The 17,275-nt window shown below is 45.0% G+C and overlaps 1 protein-coding gene across 2 annotated transcripts in view; it reads right to left on the bottom strand.

Moving 5' to 3' along the window:
* The window catches only part of klhl32 (kelch-like family member 32), a 52,578-nt gene extending 37,663 nt beyond the window's left edge, over positions 1-14,915 (bottom strand). Inside the window, exons 1-3 of one of the 2 annotated variants that reach the window (XM_080768698.1) lie at positions 14,747-14,915; positions 11,110-11,252; positions 6,502-6,685 (exon numbers count right to left, since the gene is read on the bottom strand). In XM_080768698.1, coding sequence (XP_080624824.1) covers positions 6,502-6,685; positions 11,110-11,132 — 207 coding nt within the window. In that variant the 5' untranslated portion in view covers positions 11,133-11,252; positions 14,747-14,915. The remainder of the gene's footprint in view (positions 1-6,501; positions 6,686-11,109; positions 11,253-14,746) is intronic. The other variant, XM_080768699.1, reaches the window with a different exon arrangement.
* Positions 14,916-17,275: the final 2,360 nt, after the last annotated feature.

Here is a 17,275-nt window from a genome sequence, read left to right as displayed (position 1 = left end):
AAATGAAATGAATGCCTTACTTCCACGTATACGAGACTATACATGATGATGATCAATTCTACAAGCGTCGTAGATTCCCGACGCAGCTGGGTTGTTCAGTATATTTATTATTAGGAGCCATGTGTGGATGCACTACCACGTCTATTATGTTTTGGGTGACCAATGACCATGCCATGTTGTCTTGTCTTGTCTTGTCGTACGTTTGTCTTGTTTTTGTTTCAAAACTTGATTCAGGTTATGTGGTTTGTATTAGTGTCGCTTCCATGTTAGCATAGGACTATGCAACTTTTTATTTTATTTTCTTATTTTATATTTTGTGTATGGACTCACAACATTTTGTTAGCTTTTATATGTTTCATATGGGTGTGTCACATATACTGTCATTTGATTTACTGTATACCCTGAATCTTGAATAAACAAAACAGTGGAAAATATTCTACAAGCGTCTGCACTTTATCACACTTCTAATCTACAAGGTCACAGCCCGGCTAGCGCCAGCGTGAGGCGGTGTGACATTGTTAACCATGTGTGAAAGCGAAGGTGGTTATATATAGATCAATATTTGTTGAAGGTGGGTTTGATCAATAGAAAAGGATTAACATGAGATTGTGACTAAATAATAACTACAATTATTAATTGGAACACACAGGTTCCGTTTGGACATATGAGGTTTCCACACGGCAGCAATGTGAATGCTGATTGGCTCAGCAGAACAGACTACAAACGATTAAACAATTAAAACTGTAACCAAAAGAAGGAACAAAAGCCGAACAAAGGACACAAGGATGAAGAACAAATGGAGGACAATTCTGAAGCTCCCTGCAGAGACCCGATACATCAGATGTGTTCAACCCTTTAAACTCCCTGCAGAGACCCGATACATCAGATGTGTTCAACCCTTTAAACTCCCTGCAGAGACCCGATACATCAGATGTGTTCAACCCTTTAAACTCCCTGCAGAGACCCGATACATCAGATGTGTTCAACCCTTTAAACTCCCTGCAGAGACCCGGTACATCAGATGTGTTCAACCCTTTAAACTCCCTGCAGAGACCCGATACATCAGATGTGTTCAACCCTTTAAACTCCCTGCAGAGACCCGATACATCAGATGTGTTCAACCCTTTAAACTCCCTGCAGAGACCCGATACATCAGATGTGTTCAACCCTTTAAACTCCCTGCAGAGACCTGATACATCAGATGTGTTCAACCCTTTAAACTCCCTGCAGAGACCCGATACATCAGATGTGTTCAACCCTTTAAACTCCCTGCAGAGACCCGATACATCAGATGTGTTCAACCCTTTAAACTCCCTGCAGAGACCCGATACATCAGATGTGTTCAACCCTTTAAACTCCCTGCAGAGACCCGATACATCAGATGTGTTCAACCCTTTAAACTCCCTGCAGAGACCCGATACATCAGATGTGTTCAACCCTTTTTAGATCTAATATGCTAAATACATTTTATTTGATTTGATTTGATATCTAGGTCCATCATTTATTCGGAAATTGAGCCACGGACCACCATTTGATGACATTTAGCCTCTCAGACCCAAAAATAAAGAATATTTTGTTACTGTTGGATAAGATTGTGTCTATAATTCCATGCTGTATTGATGTGGTACCATAGTAGAGATAACCTGCAAACGTTCTAAACATGTAGACTTCGTGTAAATTAAGTAATGCAGATGTTTAACAAAAAAAGTAACTCTTGAGAGTGTAAAATGAAACCAAATGGACCCATGGATCCACATCTCTACTAAAGAGTTAAAGATCTATAAGGGTCCATTTGGTTACGAACTCTCCATCATTTAGCTGGGGACCATCTGGAACCCCCTCAAGGATCACTGGTGGTCCCCGGACCACTGGTTGAAAACCACTGCGATACATGATAACGAATACACTGGAGTAGTATGGCTTTTTACTTAAGTAAAAGTAGCAAGTTCGCAAGACCCGAAACCCTGATGACCTTGGGATACATCACTGAGGATACGTCCCAGGTGATGACCTTGGGATACATCACTGAGGAATCAGGATACGTCCCAGGTGAAACCCTGATGACCTTGGGATACATCACTGAGGAATCAGGATACGTCCTAGGTGAAACCCCGATGACCTTGGGATACATCACTGAGGAATCAGGATACGTCCCGGGTGCAGCCATCCCTTAAAACGGAGGGACATCGCAGAGGGCGGAAGGCGGACGAGGTAAGAAGCCTTTTTTGTCCTTTATCATGGAAAAATATGATAATAACCAATGTTATTTGAATGTATTATCAATCTGCATCGCCAAAGACATCGCAATCTCTAGCAAAGGTTAATGTTATACCTCACGTGAACTAACAATATGCTACGGCGTTGCATTCACACGACGTTACCGATTCATCTGGCGTGGGCGCTTTATCCATATTTATTTACCGCCGGTTCCCCGGTGGAACCCCGACCCCCATTAGAGCACGATAGGTCAACATTCTGCAGTTTTGGAGCTCTTAAAAGCTGTGAAGTATAGCCTACTGTACAGAACGCTGCATAACGTTGGCTACACGGTGTTATTATGAGTTGCCCATGTACTGTACATCTAAGTCTGTGTACTTAAACTTGAGATACAGTGTACTTGATATGTATTGTGTACTGCCTGTGTACTGTAGCATACTTTATAGATAGGCTACGAGAGACATCTCAGCGCCAGCAAGGTCAGCCTTGCTGCATTAGTCACGGTACTTTGTCTTATATCTTATTGTCCCGTCATTATGATCCAGCACTATATATGTTCCTATTTGTGTAATAAACTATGTGAACCTTTAGCGTGATACTGTCTCGTGTCGCAGTGTTGTTCTCCCGGGCCCGCCGCCGCAGTCGCCGTACCGAAGGGATACTTCAACCGGATCATCACACACCACCCAGCCTGGTTCTGTCAGAACCACACACCACCCAGCCTGCACACACTACCCGTCTGTCAGAACCACACACCACCCAGCCTGCACACACTACCTTTCTGTCAGAACCACACACCACCCAGCCTGCACACACTACCTGTCTGTCAGAACCACACACCACCCAGCCTGCAAACACTACCTGTCTGTCAGAACCACACACCACCCAGCCTGCACACACTACCTGTCTGTCAGAACCACACACCACCCAGCCTGCACACACTACCTGTCTGTCAGAACCACACACCACCCAGCCTGCACACACTACCTGTCTGTCAGAACCACACACCACCCAGCCTGCACACACTACCAGTCTGTCAGAACCACACACCACCCAGCCTGCACACACTACCTGTCTGTCAGAACCACACACCACCCAGCCTGCACACCTCTACCTGTCTGTCAGAACCACACACCACCCAGCCTGCACACACTACCTGTCTGTCAGAACCACACACCACCCAGCCTGCACACACTACCTGTCTGTCAGAACCACACACCACCCAGCCTGCACACACTACCTGTCTGTCAGAACCACACACCACCCAGCCTGCACACACTACCCGTCTGTCAGAACCAAACACCACCCAGCCTGCACACACTACCTGTCTGTCAGAACCACACACCACCCAGCCTGCACACACTACCTGTCTGTCAGAAAAACACACCACCCAGCCTGCACACACTACCCGTCTGTCAGAACCACACACCACCCAGCCTGCACACACTACCCGTCTGTCAGAACCACACACCACCCAGCCTGCACACACTACCCGTCTGTCAGAACCACACACCACCCAGCCTGCACACACTACCCGTCTGTCAGAACCACACACCACCCAGCCTGCACACACTACCCGTCTGTCAGAACCACACACCACCCAGCCTGCACACACTACCCGTCTGTCAGAACCACACACCACCCAGCCTGCACACACTACCTGTCTGTCAGAACCACACACCACCCAGCCTGCACACACTACCTTTCTGTCAGAACCAGACGAGGGTCCAATTAGAGAACACAACACTCGGTGCAGCGATAGCTGGTATGGTTTTATCATGAGCAATGTTATGCTAATCCCCATGAAGTTGCAAAAGTTACATAACTAATTAGCAATGGTGTTGTTTTTCCCCCCCAGGTAAACCAGCTATGGAACAGACTGCAAGCTGCTGTACAGCCTGTACATTGGATGGAGATGAATCACGATGGCATTTTCATTGTCCTAAATGTTGTTGAATTTGATATTCATATGTATATCATGACTTGTCATAGGACATGATAGAAAATTACTTATGAATCTGTTCTTAGCGATCTGTTCTTAGCGATTAATCTGTTCTTAGTGATATTAAAAACAATGAACACAGTGACCACAGCCCCTTCTTTCTATACTGTAAATAGTTTTCCTTTTTCTAACCCTGTATATGATATATTTTTTGAACTGGACCCATACTATACAAACTGTTAATTATACAATAATAATCAATCAATCAGGTACAACTGTTGAGCAAATGAGCTAGCTGAATTACATTCTGGTGGGCTACCAAGATGAGACAATTACAATATATTTATTTCATCATCATAACCACAGCAATGTTATATTTACGCTCCATCTCTTCTCCCAAAATAGCTTCTAGCAGCTGTTCCCAAAGTGGGTTATGGGGACCCCCAGGGGTCCTTGAGAGTTCCAGGGGGTCCCCAGCTAAATCATAGTTTGTACACTCTCAGAGTTAAATTAACATTGATTTTACAATATAAAGTGGGGGTCCCAGAGACAGAAATGCCATCAATTGGGGGACCATGGACATACTGTAAATGCATGTCACACTGGCGGTCCAAGTACAATGTAAAAGTTATCAAATATTTCAATTTTTTACAAACTTTGTTTCAAATATAGCCGATCTACAAGCACAAGTCACAAAGAAATGGCTTATGGCTTATTAAATGGCTTAATGTAAACTAAACAGCAAGTAAGATTTTCAAATAATTATAGTGAAGTAAAAAGCACAATATCTTTCTCTGAGATGTCGTGGAGTATGAAGTATAAACTATTGATAAATGGTCAAATAGACGCCTTATCAGACGACGTCACACTGATAAGCACCAGCATGCGCGCGCAGGCCGGCCGGCAGCACAAGAACCTCTTCATGAGATGCAACAGAAAGTTCTAACTGCACTCACGTGTAAAAAACTCATTTTGAGATGCTGTTTTTCTCCCAGTGTGGAGGAAGAATGATTAGGGTTTTTATTGCATTCTCTCACTCTTGAAATATATAATCCTTGGTTTCCGTTGTGTGTGAACAATAATAGCAATTCAAAACCCACACCGTATACGTTCGCTGTCATAAGAATGGGAGGTGTGCGTGCTCATGATCACGGCAGCAGAGCCCGTTTTGTGCATGGCTGCACGCACACCTGCAGCCCATCGGATATAGTTTATGCTCCGTCCCGCGTTGGTGTCGCGCACCCAGACCTCTACGCTCACAACAGTCGCATCCGCGATGCGATGTGAGCTTGTATATCAGCTGTTCTCTGCGTGCAGTAAGTACTGCTGTGCAATGAATTATAACTGTCTCTCCTATAGGGTGCACCTCACTAGCCAACACACAAATAATTATAACTGTCTCTCCTATAGGGTGCACCTCACTAGCCAACACACAATGAATTATAACTGTCTCCTATAGGGTGCACCTCACTAGCCAACACACAAAGAGGTTGAATGAACTGAAACCAGCGCTCCCCAAAACAATAGGTTTGGAGATCTGTTGGGAATTGATCACCCGTGCGACCAGTCTCATGTTTGTAAAAAATATAATCGATCTATACTAGGGTAAAGTAAAAGTACCTCAAAAATTGTACCTTACTTGAGTGCATTTACTTAATTACTTGTCAACGCTGTACACACACACACACACACACACCAGGAATAATCCCTGCTTCCCATGTGGAACTTGGACTGTAATCTGTCTCTGGTTAGCATGGGATTAATATGATTTCCACTTCCTAATCTGCTCAGTGTTCCAGAACCACAACTCATCAGTCCCCATGGTGGCCTTTGCCAGGGTTTGTGTGTGTGTGTGTGTGTGTGTGTGTGTGTGTGTGCGCGCCTATCTTCTTTTGACAGGGTGCTGGTTGGAGCAAAGATATACTTATGAGAGTAAGATACCTCTGTCATTGGTCGCTGCTGTTTATTGGAGCGATGAGTAATCATCGCGGCTGCCATATTTTGGGGAAAGAGCCTGCATGGACCTAGACAACTCTTCTAGCTTGCCAAAATATATGACCAGCCACTTCTTTTTGAGGGGCGCCAGCCCCTCCTATGCCCAGCTTTGAGTATTTGTGTAAACACAAACATTGAAGACAAAAAGGTGCGTAAACACAGAAGGCAGATGTACTGAGGACGCAAATTGTGGTTGGCCGGCGTGATTGGGTGGGAGACGTGCCATTGGTTGAGACTGAGATGGTGCATGATGGGATTTTTCCTGTAAATTCTTACTTGTATTGCTCCTAGTATTGATGATGAAGCAAATGGGGAATAAAACGGTTGTTACATGTGGTTCAACTCACCCGGAAGTAATCGCTGCACGCCGCCAAGACGGCTTTGTGGGCGTGGAACTTGTGGTCGCCTGCGACCAGCGTGACATCGCAGAGAAGGCCGTCCTTCCTCTGCTGGTTGAGGGCGGCGAGGACGGCGTCCTGGTGGGATTTAGACTGGCAGAGTCTCTGCCCTGTCAGCGTCTCCCCAGCACTGCTACACAAGAACAAACCAGCGTCAGTACCGTAAGGCTCTGTCCTGTCAGCATCTCCCCAGCACTGCCACACAAGAACAAACCAGCATCAGTGACAGTGTACCCAGACATACGCGACGCGTCAAGAGGCGGCGAGAAAGCACCTAGAGCTGGCGTCTCTTCTTGTTTTTTTAAAAATCTGTTGGATAGAAATGACGCCTGCGAGCGGCTGCAACTTGACGCGTCGGCAAAAAAACAGAAACACTTTGCCTACGCGTCAACTTGCAGCCGCAAGCGAGCGTCAATTCCATCCACCAGTTGTCTAAAAACTCGGAAGAGAGACGCCTATAGGCGGCATCTTGCCGCCTCTTGGCGCTGCTACACAAGGACAGTATTGGAAATTCTCAAGTAAAGTACAAAATAAATACCAAAATGTTTTACTTAAGCACAGTACTACGACAGTAGCCTACTGCCACACAAGGACAACCAGCGTCAGTATAAGTAAGCCTGGGAGCCATCTCTTCTCCATCTGTCTAACTGGGTCTGTCTTCCTGGCTGCCTGCCTGTCTGTCTAACTGGATCTTTATTTTTATTGCTTTTCTGCCTTTATTGATAGTATCAAGTAGCCTGACACTCAGTCTGAATTTTCATTTATTTTCACTGCATTATTCAGACTGAAAGCCCTCCCCACGGCAGCAGTTTCTGGAATGGGAGTTAATTGTCAAAGCGGCAGTCTTCGGCGATCGGTTCATACCAACCAATCAGATGACGTTGTTGTCAATCATGTGGCTATAGCTAACCCGGTTGCTAACCAAACAAACACAGTCAACGAGCACTACTAGCATGTAAACAAAAGCAGTAAATATGTCGGATGATGATGTTTATAAAACCTTTCTGTAAAGAAACCGTTTATCATAAGTCGATTTAATAGCCAGATTGATACGGTTGCGAGACACTGCAGTGGGGGCAGCCATGTTTGTTGTTTGACTCTGTCGAGTGACAGGGCTGATGGCCAATCAGCTGCTGCGATCAGACTTCAGATCGAGACTGACGTGGCCATAGGCAGAGTCAACAGACCTGAAACGTCAGGAAATATGTTTTTAATGGTAGCGATTCAGGGCTGGAGACACCAGCCCTGAATCGCTAGGCCAAGTATCAAGTGAAGATGGGCAGGAAAGAGGTACAGTAGAGAGAGAAGGGGAGAGACATGCAGCAATTAAAGGTCGTCATGGGACTCGAACACGCGACGCACTGTCAGGCCAATGCCAATATGTGGCATGCGCCTGGACCACTTGGCTAGCGGGCTCCCTGTCTGACTGGATCTGTCAGTTCCTGGCTGCATGCCCGTCTGTCTTCCTGGCTGCCTGCCTGTCTGTCTAACGGGATCCGTCATCCTGGCTGCCTGCCTGTCTGTCAATTAGATTAGCTATACAAAATAGTACCTATTCCGGGCACTACTACACAAGGCAAGGCACATTTCTCAACAACAAGGCAAGTCAATGTGCTTTACATAAAACATTAAGCAAAAGAAGCTAATTATATAAAAAGGACATTTGAATGTCTCCTAAATAACATAAAACACCAACCATCTCCTTAACCCATTTAGACCCGAGGCAAAAAAATCTGACTCTGTAGTCTGTCCACTTGATGTTTTCACTGTCTGTCACTTTAGGTGCTATTGTGTGTGTGTGTGTGTGTGTGTGTGTGTGTGTGTGTGTGTGTGTGTGTGTGTGTGTGTGTGTGTGTGTGTGTGTGTTTGGTGGATGGACTATATCAAAGGAGAAGGAGCCAAGAGGCAGAGATGACAGGCTCAGGATGAAGCTAGCAAATTATTGACTGAATTTAACCCATTCTGACCTGAGATCAGATTCATACGAGGTTTCCACGGGACACACACTGGTCTGATTAACCCCATTCTGACCTGGGATCAGATTTTTAAAAATGTCAGTCGTTCTTCGAATTTTAAAAAAATAGCAGACCTACAAGCTCGTAGCGCGCCACTCGGTGGCGCGATATGAGCTTGTAGGTCTGCTATTTTTCAATACATAAAGCGTAACATGATGCTAACACCAAAATGGGTGCCCGGTCAGAATGGGTTAATGAGTCAGAGAGAGAGAGAGAGAGAGAGAGAGAGAGAGAGAGAGAGAGAGACAGAGTGCATGAGAAATGTGATGGAGGGGAGGAGGGAGCCATGGATCAGAATTTATTTATTGCCGCAGATTTTCAGGAATTTGACTTGGTGCATTTCTGTAGGCCACATAATGGGTGTGCCACACATCTCTGAGCAACACTGTTAAATGGATGGTATGCTCACTGCGCTGGCTCTGTGTGTGTGTGTGTGTGTGTGTGTGTGTGTGTGTGTGTGTGTGTGTGTGTGTGTGGGGGGGGGGGGGGGGGGGGGGGCTCATGGTTTCTTGAGGGGTGGTGGACAATAGAAACAGTCACAGCACTCAAGGTAATTTTTCGTGTGCAGTATATTAGCAGCATAAATGTTTGAATTAATATTTGAAAGAATTCATAAAACTTAGTTCAGGATTTAGAAGAAGATTTTTTTTTGCATCGGGCCCGTCCTAAATGGGTATACTGCAGCAGTGATCTCATCTCAGACAAACAAAGAGTTGTTTCGGCTACTCATGCCGTCAGGCCTTCATCGGTGTATCAAATGGACGCTTTACAGGTAACTCTGAGAGTTATGGACGATCCATGAAAAAATGAAGACTGTTTGAGGACCACACACACACACACACACACACACACACACACAGCAGTGTTGATTTCCTCGACTAAAACTAAGACGAAAAATGTTCGTCGACTACCTTTTTTCCACTGACGAAAACTAAATGGAAACTAAGCTATGACTAAATAATTATACTGACAATTTCGTCAACAAATAAAAACTAAGAGATCCAGTATACGTAATTTTACACTTGGTTGCATGCTGAAAATAGCAGATCTACAAGCTCAAGGGGGGGGGTATAGGAAAGTGATTGAGGACTTTGTGGACTGGAGTCACCTGAACCGGCTTCAGCTCAATGTCTCCAAAACAAATGGGAGAACGCGATTGACTTCTGGAGAGCCCCCCCCCCCCCCCCCCACCCCACCCCTCAGCCCGTTTCCATCGGGGTCGAGGCGGTCTGAGGGTCAAGTCATACATGTTCCTGGGCCTGGAGCTTGACCATAAGCTGGACTGGTCAGTCAACACAAACCGTCTGTATAAGAAGGGTCAGAGTAGGATGTATTTCCTGAGGACACTGGCCTCTTTCAACATCAGCAGGAAGCTCCTGCAGATGTTTTATCAGTCAGTGGTCTCCAACAACAGACAGAGGGACACAGCCAGACAGACTGATTAAGCGAACAGGCAAGGTGACAGGGACCAAGCCTGACTCTGTGGTGGTGATGGCAGAGAAGAGGACTCTGGCCAAGACACTAGCCATCCTGGACGATGTTAGTCACCCACTGCACACAGCACTTTATTCTCAGAAGTGTCACGCCTCGCTCCTCTGCCTTTGAATTTGAGCATTGACTGAGGTCCAAACCACTGGACTAATATTTGGCTTGACCTTAATGGTTATGTGGTTGATTTATGTTCTGTATTTGCTTAAGTCAAGAAAGGAAGTTGTTGTTACTATTCTTGCATTTGTACTTGTTTACTAATACTGCACTTATTCTGTTATTCTCTGTATGTTCCGTATTTTGCCTTGTCTTCCTGTTCTGTTTGGTTTTCTGTTACTCTGTTGGTTTTGTGTATCTTATTTTGTAGTATGGTCCCTAGTGTTTCCTGTCTGCCTAGTTACTGTTCCCTACCTTGTCTCACCTACATTGTGATGCGTCAGTGTTTTCACCTGTGTCCTCTTAGTCCCGTTAGCCTATCCTGTGTTTGATTGTATTTTGAGTTCACCTGTGTCTAGTTAGTCGTTGTCTATTTATATACCCCAGTTTGTTCAGTTCCTTGTCAGATCGTATACTGTGTCCTTATTTTGCCTGCCCCATTTTATGGGAAGTTTAAGTTTTAGTTTAATAAACTTCCTGAACTGTGAATCCTGCCTTTTGGTCATACTGTTTTTGGGTCCTCTGAACGCACCCTGACAAGAAGAGCAAATTCAGTAACAGGTTTTTATCCCAGACATGTAGCACAGATAGACTTAAGAACTCCTTTATCCCAAGGGCCATTAGACTATATAATGAATCATTGTGGCCGTTGGTCAGTTACCATCCAGCCACTCTACCCTTGAGCCACCGCCACCAAAATTAATTTTAGTCGACTAAATCAAGTGTATATTTAGTCGACTAAAATATTATATTTAGTCGACTAAAACTAGACTAACACTAAAACGAAATGAAAACTATTGAAGAGATAAGACTATGACAAACTAAAATTAAAAAAATTGCTCGCTGCCAAAAACAACACCACCACACTGTTACACATGGGTGAAGCAGGTCAGCTTACCTGAGGCTGGGTTCAGAAGGCATGCCCCGGCAGCAGGGTGGAGGTGGTGGGGTAGAACTGTAGTGTGCACACTGGGCCCATGCACAGCAGGGTGGAGGTGGTGGGGTAGAACTGTAGTGTGCACACTGGGCCCATGCATCAGCCTGAGGGGAGAGAGAGCAGCTTTATAGTCAATCCGTTCATGATTTAACCAGCTTGCCTCTGCCTGACAGACAGCGTCCTCCTCCTGTGCATTGTGTGTGTGTGTGTGTGTGTGTGTGTGTGTGTGTGTGTGTGTGTGTGTGTGCACCGGTGATGTAACTAATGTGTCAAAAGCCACATAGTGGCGTTTTTTACCCTCGCCACCGCTACGCCAATGCACATAATCTTCGTCACCCTGGAAGCATTCGTTTTGCACAAAAAACACTCCTTGGGAGGAAAACGGCCATAGCCGTCATCACAAATGTGATGAGGTCAGCACATTTGTACACTAGTACCTATGGCTGTTTTTAGCCCAAGGAGTGTTTTTGTAGACTATTTCTTCACCCTCTCTAGACTAACCATATTGGGTCTTCAACACGGGATGCCGGACTCGTATAACAGAGCACCAAAGTCTGACGTCAATATTGGTAGAGGTTCAGACTCAGAGGAAGGGATTTCAGCCCTCCTCGCATCAAGCTTGGACTCCATCCAGAATCCAGCATTACACTCGAGTCCTTCTGATGTAGTAACAACCTTGACATAAAAGTGCTACACACACCTGAATCTGATAGCCCTCCCCCTCCGGTCTGCTGCGTAACATTATACCAGACATAACAAGACTGAAAGTGAAAGACAGGTCAGCCTTGAGGCACCCCGAATCCCAAGCTGCTGATAACACACGGTCTGAACTGAAACCCTATCACTCATGACGATGGAGAGGCCCCAGGGTCCTTATAGGATTAATTTGGAGATTGGAGAACTTGTAGTACAAGTTGTACACGTACTGTAAAAGGTCTAACTACAGACAGTGTACAAGGTATCTAGCCAGGCACACTGCTGCCTGCTGTGTGTGTGTGTGTGTGTGTGTGTGTGTGTGTGTGTGTGTGTGTGTGTGTGTGTGTGTGTGTGTGTGTGTGTGTGTGTGTGTGTGTGTGTGTGTGTGTGTGTGTGTGTGTGTGTGTGTGTGTGTGTGTGTGTGTGTGTGTGTGTGTGTGTGTGTGTGTGCGTGCGTGCGTGGCTGCGTGCGTGTAAATGCGGTCCTGAGGGAGCTCAGGCTATCGATCCATCCGTCAGTGACCTTCAGGTGGCTTGGCCGCCGGGGCGGGCGACAGCCACTGACACATGGGAGAGAGAGAGGATAAAGTGAACTTGAAGGTAGTGCTGCACGATAAATGGAAAAAAGATTGCGATCTAGATTCAGACACCTATAGGTGATCTCATTTCTACATTTTTAGCTAATTGTGCAGCACTTGTTTTCTGTCCAATTCATTTTAGTTACGCTAATGTTTTTGCTACAAGAGAGAGACACATTTACCACATTTTATATGTAGTAATGTTCAGCAACTACAGACTAAAGACAATGTATATTTTCATGGAGAAAAAAAAGAGAATGGTATGAGAATCGATATTTACATTTGAGCAAGAATCGTGCAGCTCTACTTGAAGGTGTCTCTCTCTGCTTCGAAGTCAGTCAAATGTGGCCAATAATGTATTGACTTTATATATCGTTTCTGTCGAACAGAAACCTGTTATCTCCATATTCTAGTTTTTTACACCCATAAATGAATGCCCTACAACATGATCACACTATGCATCACACAAAAGCATTCAGCTGATGTACAAGCTCATGAATTTGAATCCTGAAAAGTAACAGTTTGACACAATGAGGTTTCCAGGCCAACAGAGTGTATTTTGAACTACAACAAGCATAGCGCCCTCCTTTCACAATATAGTTTCGGCTTCACGACAACATACATGGAGTGTTAGCCTGCTACTGCAGTGGTTCTCAAAGCAGGGTCCAGGCAGGGACCCTGAGGGTTCCTGGGGCGTTCCAATTGGACCCGGAGGTCTGTAACAGAGTACAACATGGGTGTGTCCCCATGTTTAGGCTCCCTGTCCCCGTGGGCACACTGGACGCGTCAGGAGCGTCAGATGAAGCTGAAGCCCTTCTTCTTCGTGGGGTTTTTAAGACAACTGGTGGATGGAAAAGAAGCTCCACCTCCGCGCCCGATGGACGCGACGGACAGCTTCACGGACGCGCTCTGGTGGAGGTGGAGCTTCTTTTCCATCCACCAGCTGTCTAAAAACCCCACGAAGAAGAAGGGCTTCAGCTTCATCTGACGCTCCGGACGCGTCCAGTGTGCCCACGGGGTGTGTCTGTCTGTCTAGGAGGGTACCAACAGGTGACAAAGTGGCACTGCTGTGCACAGGTACATGATGGGAACTGGAAGCTGAGTATTTAGCAGCCATTGTGTGTCACACACACACACACACACACACACACACACACGGGATGAGGGCTTGTACAATACAGTACAGTACCACTCAGTTCAGATGGGTCTGATCTTTACACTCAGTTATGGCTTATGGTGTCTTTGAGAACATATGGTGGAGAACTATTATGGTGTCATTTAAGAACTATAATTTGCCTATTGTAGTGCATAAAAAGTAACCTAAACTACCTTGTGCCCCTCAATGTTAAATTGGCTATTATAAAATAAGATAAAGAATGTGGGAGACGCTCTGACGTCATCTAAAGAATTCTTGAACATAGGTCTGATAGAGTCTTTATTTAGATAAGATTTTTATTTATTTTATGTGTCAGTGTCATGGACCAGAGGTGCCCAGCCCTACATGGACTTATAGGGCATAATGATGCACCTTGCATATTCAAATCATGTTACTTCAGACATTCACACTAGCCTATGTGTAGGTAGGCTATCCACTCTGCATGTATCCCGACAGGTGCACTGGATAGAGACATGTAGCAACATGGATTAGGATTAGCCATATGCTATAAAAGGTGTACTTTCGGAATTGGAACTCCATGAATACCTTTTTTGTATTTGGGGAAATACCAAAAAAAGCGTTCTGAAAGGGGCTACCATGAAGACTATAAACAAAGCCTCAGTTGACTGCGGTAAAGACGTAGCAGGCTACAGTTGTGTGTTCAGTAAATAGCAGATCTATAAGGCTATAAGGTCACAACGCCTCACGTTGTGAGCTTGTATAATATAGGCTAGATCTGCTATTGTCGTCATGCTGCATATGTGCATGCAACAACACACCAGCATGCACCCATAAACCAGGCTAACCGTGACAGCTTGCCAATAACAATACGGAACGGTCTCTGTCTGTGTCGGCTATCATTCACTACATCACTTTAACATCTCCAACCGACCGAGCTGTCAATGCAGGGTCTCCTAGCAACACCGCATCGCCTCAGTCCATAAACTATAATGTCGTAGCCTCATAAAACATCACCTATAGTTTGTTGTCAGCTCATGTTGCATTGCATGCAACAACAACACAGACAGAATGTCCGAAAAAAAAACCCGCTACCATTCTACTACACAAATAAACAACCCCACATTTTAACACGTTATGTTAACTTATGCCTACAGAAGGATGGTTTTATATTTCTCTAAAATAAATGTCCTATACAGCAGCTACGCACCTCTTAAGAATGTGTTGTGCTCTGTTGAACAAGTCCTGTTTTTATGGCAGCCTCTCCGTTGGTTGGTATACAGTACTGTCATTAAAGCGAGATGTATACTTCTTATCTATTTGCCATCTGGCGAGCGAAGAAAAGCGTCCATGCAATGCCAGTCGTCTCGGATGCAGCTGCAGTTCCAGTGGAGTTGGACACTTTATTACTACAGCATCTAAATTGTTACGATAGCCCCGCCTCTCTACAGTCAGCGGTCACATGGGATTGGGAGTGGGACACACAAGGGGATACAACAGCGCCCTCGGGTGAATAGTTGGTATAACTGCCCCTAAAACCTTCATTTGATGCAGAAGAGACAACGCTCCAATTAAGTGATGCTCACAACAAGAAGGGCTTTTTATTTACAGTGTGAGTCAGACATCGTGAAAAACTGTAAATGAATTCACACAAAACAAATAATGGTAATTGGTAACACAAATAATTATTAACGTGAATTATGAAATGTCCTTGTTCTTTCTGCTTTGGCAATGTAAACGTATGTTTTCTCATGCCAATAAAGCCCTTTGAATTGAATTGCTGTCCTTTTAAATGTCCACGAATTGTCCATGTTTATCAATGAAATCCACGTGTGAGCTCACATGCCCTTTTGATGTAAATCAACTACATGTCAGTGGGACAGTGGGGAGTGTTGGCTGGGAGGAGGAGTATGACTAAGGCCCTATACGTCCTCTCTGGGGGGTGGGGGGGTAACTACATGTCAGTGGGGAGTGTTGGCTGTGAGGACTCTGAGGAGGAGTAGGACTAAGGCCCTGTACGTCCTCTCTGGGGGTGGGGGTAACTACATGTCAGTGGGGAGTGTTGGCTGTGAGGACTCTGAGGAGGAGTAGGACTAAGGCCCTGTACGTCCTCTCTGGGGGTGGGGGTAACTACATGTCAGTGGGGAGTGTTGGCTGTGAGGACTCTGAGGAGGAGTAGGACTAAGGCCCTGTACGTCCTCTCTGGGGGTGGGGGTAACTACATGTCAGTGGGGAGTGTTGGCTGTGAGGACTCTGAGGAGGAGTAGGACTAAGGCCCTGTACGTCCTCTCTGGGGGTGGGGGTAACTACATGTCAGTGGGGAGTGTTGGCTGATGAATGCATATATCAACATCCTAATACTGGGGGTCAAATTATGACAGGCAATTCCTGCCATTTTTGCCATCCAAATTTAGCATTATATAGTTAAATGGGCCCTATAAGAGATGCAGAAATTAACTAGAAAAAGTGCCCTTCTGGGCACATGGTCTCCACCAGGAGGATAGGAGAGTGTGTGATGTTTTGCAAAATGTTTAGGAGTAATTTAAACATGTTTGTTTGTGTGTGTGTGTGTGTGTGTGTGTGTGTGTGTGTGTGTGTGTGTGTGTGTGTGTGTGTGTGTGTGTGTGTGTGTGTGTGTGTGTGTGTGTGTGTGTGTGTGTGTGTGTGTGTGTGTGTGTGTGTGGCTGATTAGAAAACTGTCAAGTGGCATTTCTTCCTCAGTATAGTGGGAATAGGCATGCACGGCAACTCGTGGATATGCACAGCTTTTTATATTTCAGAAAAATAAACTAAAATAAAATGAATTATTACAGACTACCCATTGCATGGGACAGTGGCCCAATAGAAGAAACAACGCCCTGTTACCCCGACTGAAATGGAAGGTGACTAATTTTATACTTCTAGTAGGATAGGGAGAGAGAATGGTGATTTTGCGCTTTGTCTAAAAGTGTAACATTTTGCACATATTAGACCTATGTAGCCCAGGGTGCTCTAATGATTTAGCTAGGCCGCCTGAGCCTCGGGTCACTCCTTGGGCTAAAAACGAAAACAAATGTGATGAGGTCAGCTGCGGGTCAGCACATGTCGGCACATGCAAGCTAGCAGTTATTCAGTATGGCCTGCAGCAGCCATTCAGGACCACACCAGGTGTGAACTTCAACTGGCAGCAGGAGGATCACACGATCTCACACCATGCACCAGGAGCTCCAACCAACTGTATTTAGTTTTTTGTTTATTTCCAGTCACTCATATAGCCTATAACAGCTATAGACTATGACTATTGACTTGACTATTTATTTAACAACCAATTAAGGTCTCCAGGCAGGGCTCACCTTTTTCATAAAATATTATGGGTGGCCCAAAACTGGATCACAAACGTTTTGCAGGTTGCCATGAGTTCTGATTGATTTATTGATTGATTAATTGATTAATTTATTGATTTATTGATTGATTGGTTGATTTATTGATTGATTGATGTGTTATTTGAGTTGGGAACAGGTGTTATTGACATTTTCCATGTTCCAAGTCGTCCCCATCAGAATTTTCACTACATCATTTACCTTGATGTTCTCAGTTCCGTCAGTAGATGGTGCCAGATAACCGGCTTTCAAACGGATTGATAGTTAATCTGTTCACCATTATTTAATACAATAATTTATATTTTGATTCATTTCACTAATATCTCCAATCCATGCCTACAGTATAGGGATTCTGAAACGTAGTGCACTGATTGTCAAAC

This window comes from Protomyctophum bolini (genome assembly GCF_963924005.1).
Source record: "Protomyctophum bolini genome assembly, chromosome: 7".
Taxonomy (NCBI): Eukaryota; Metazoa; Chordata; class Actinopteri; order Myctophiformes; family Myctophidae; genus Protomyctophum; species Protomyctophum bolini.
Note: the sequence above shows the minus strand (reverse complement) of the source record. Positions and strands in the feature narration are given on the sequence as shown.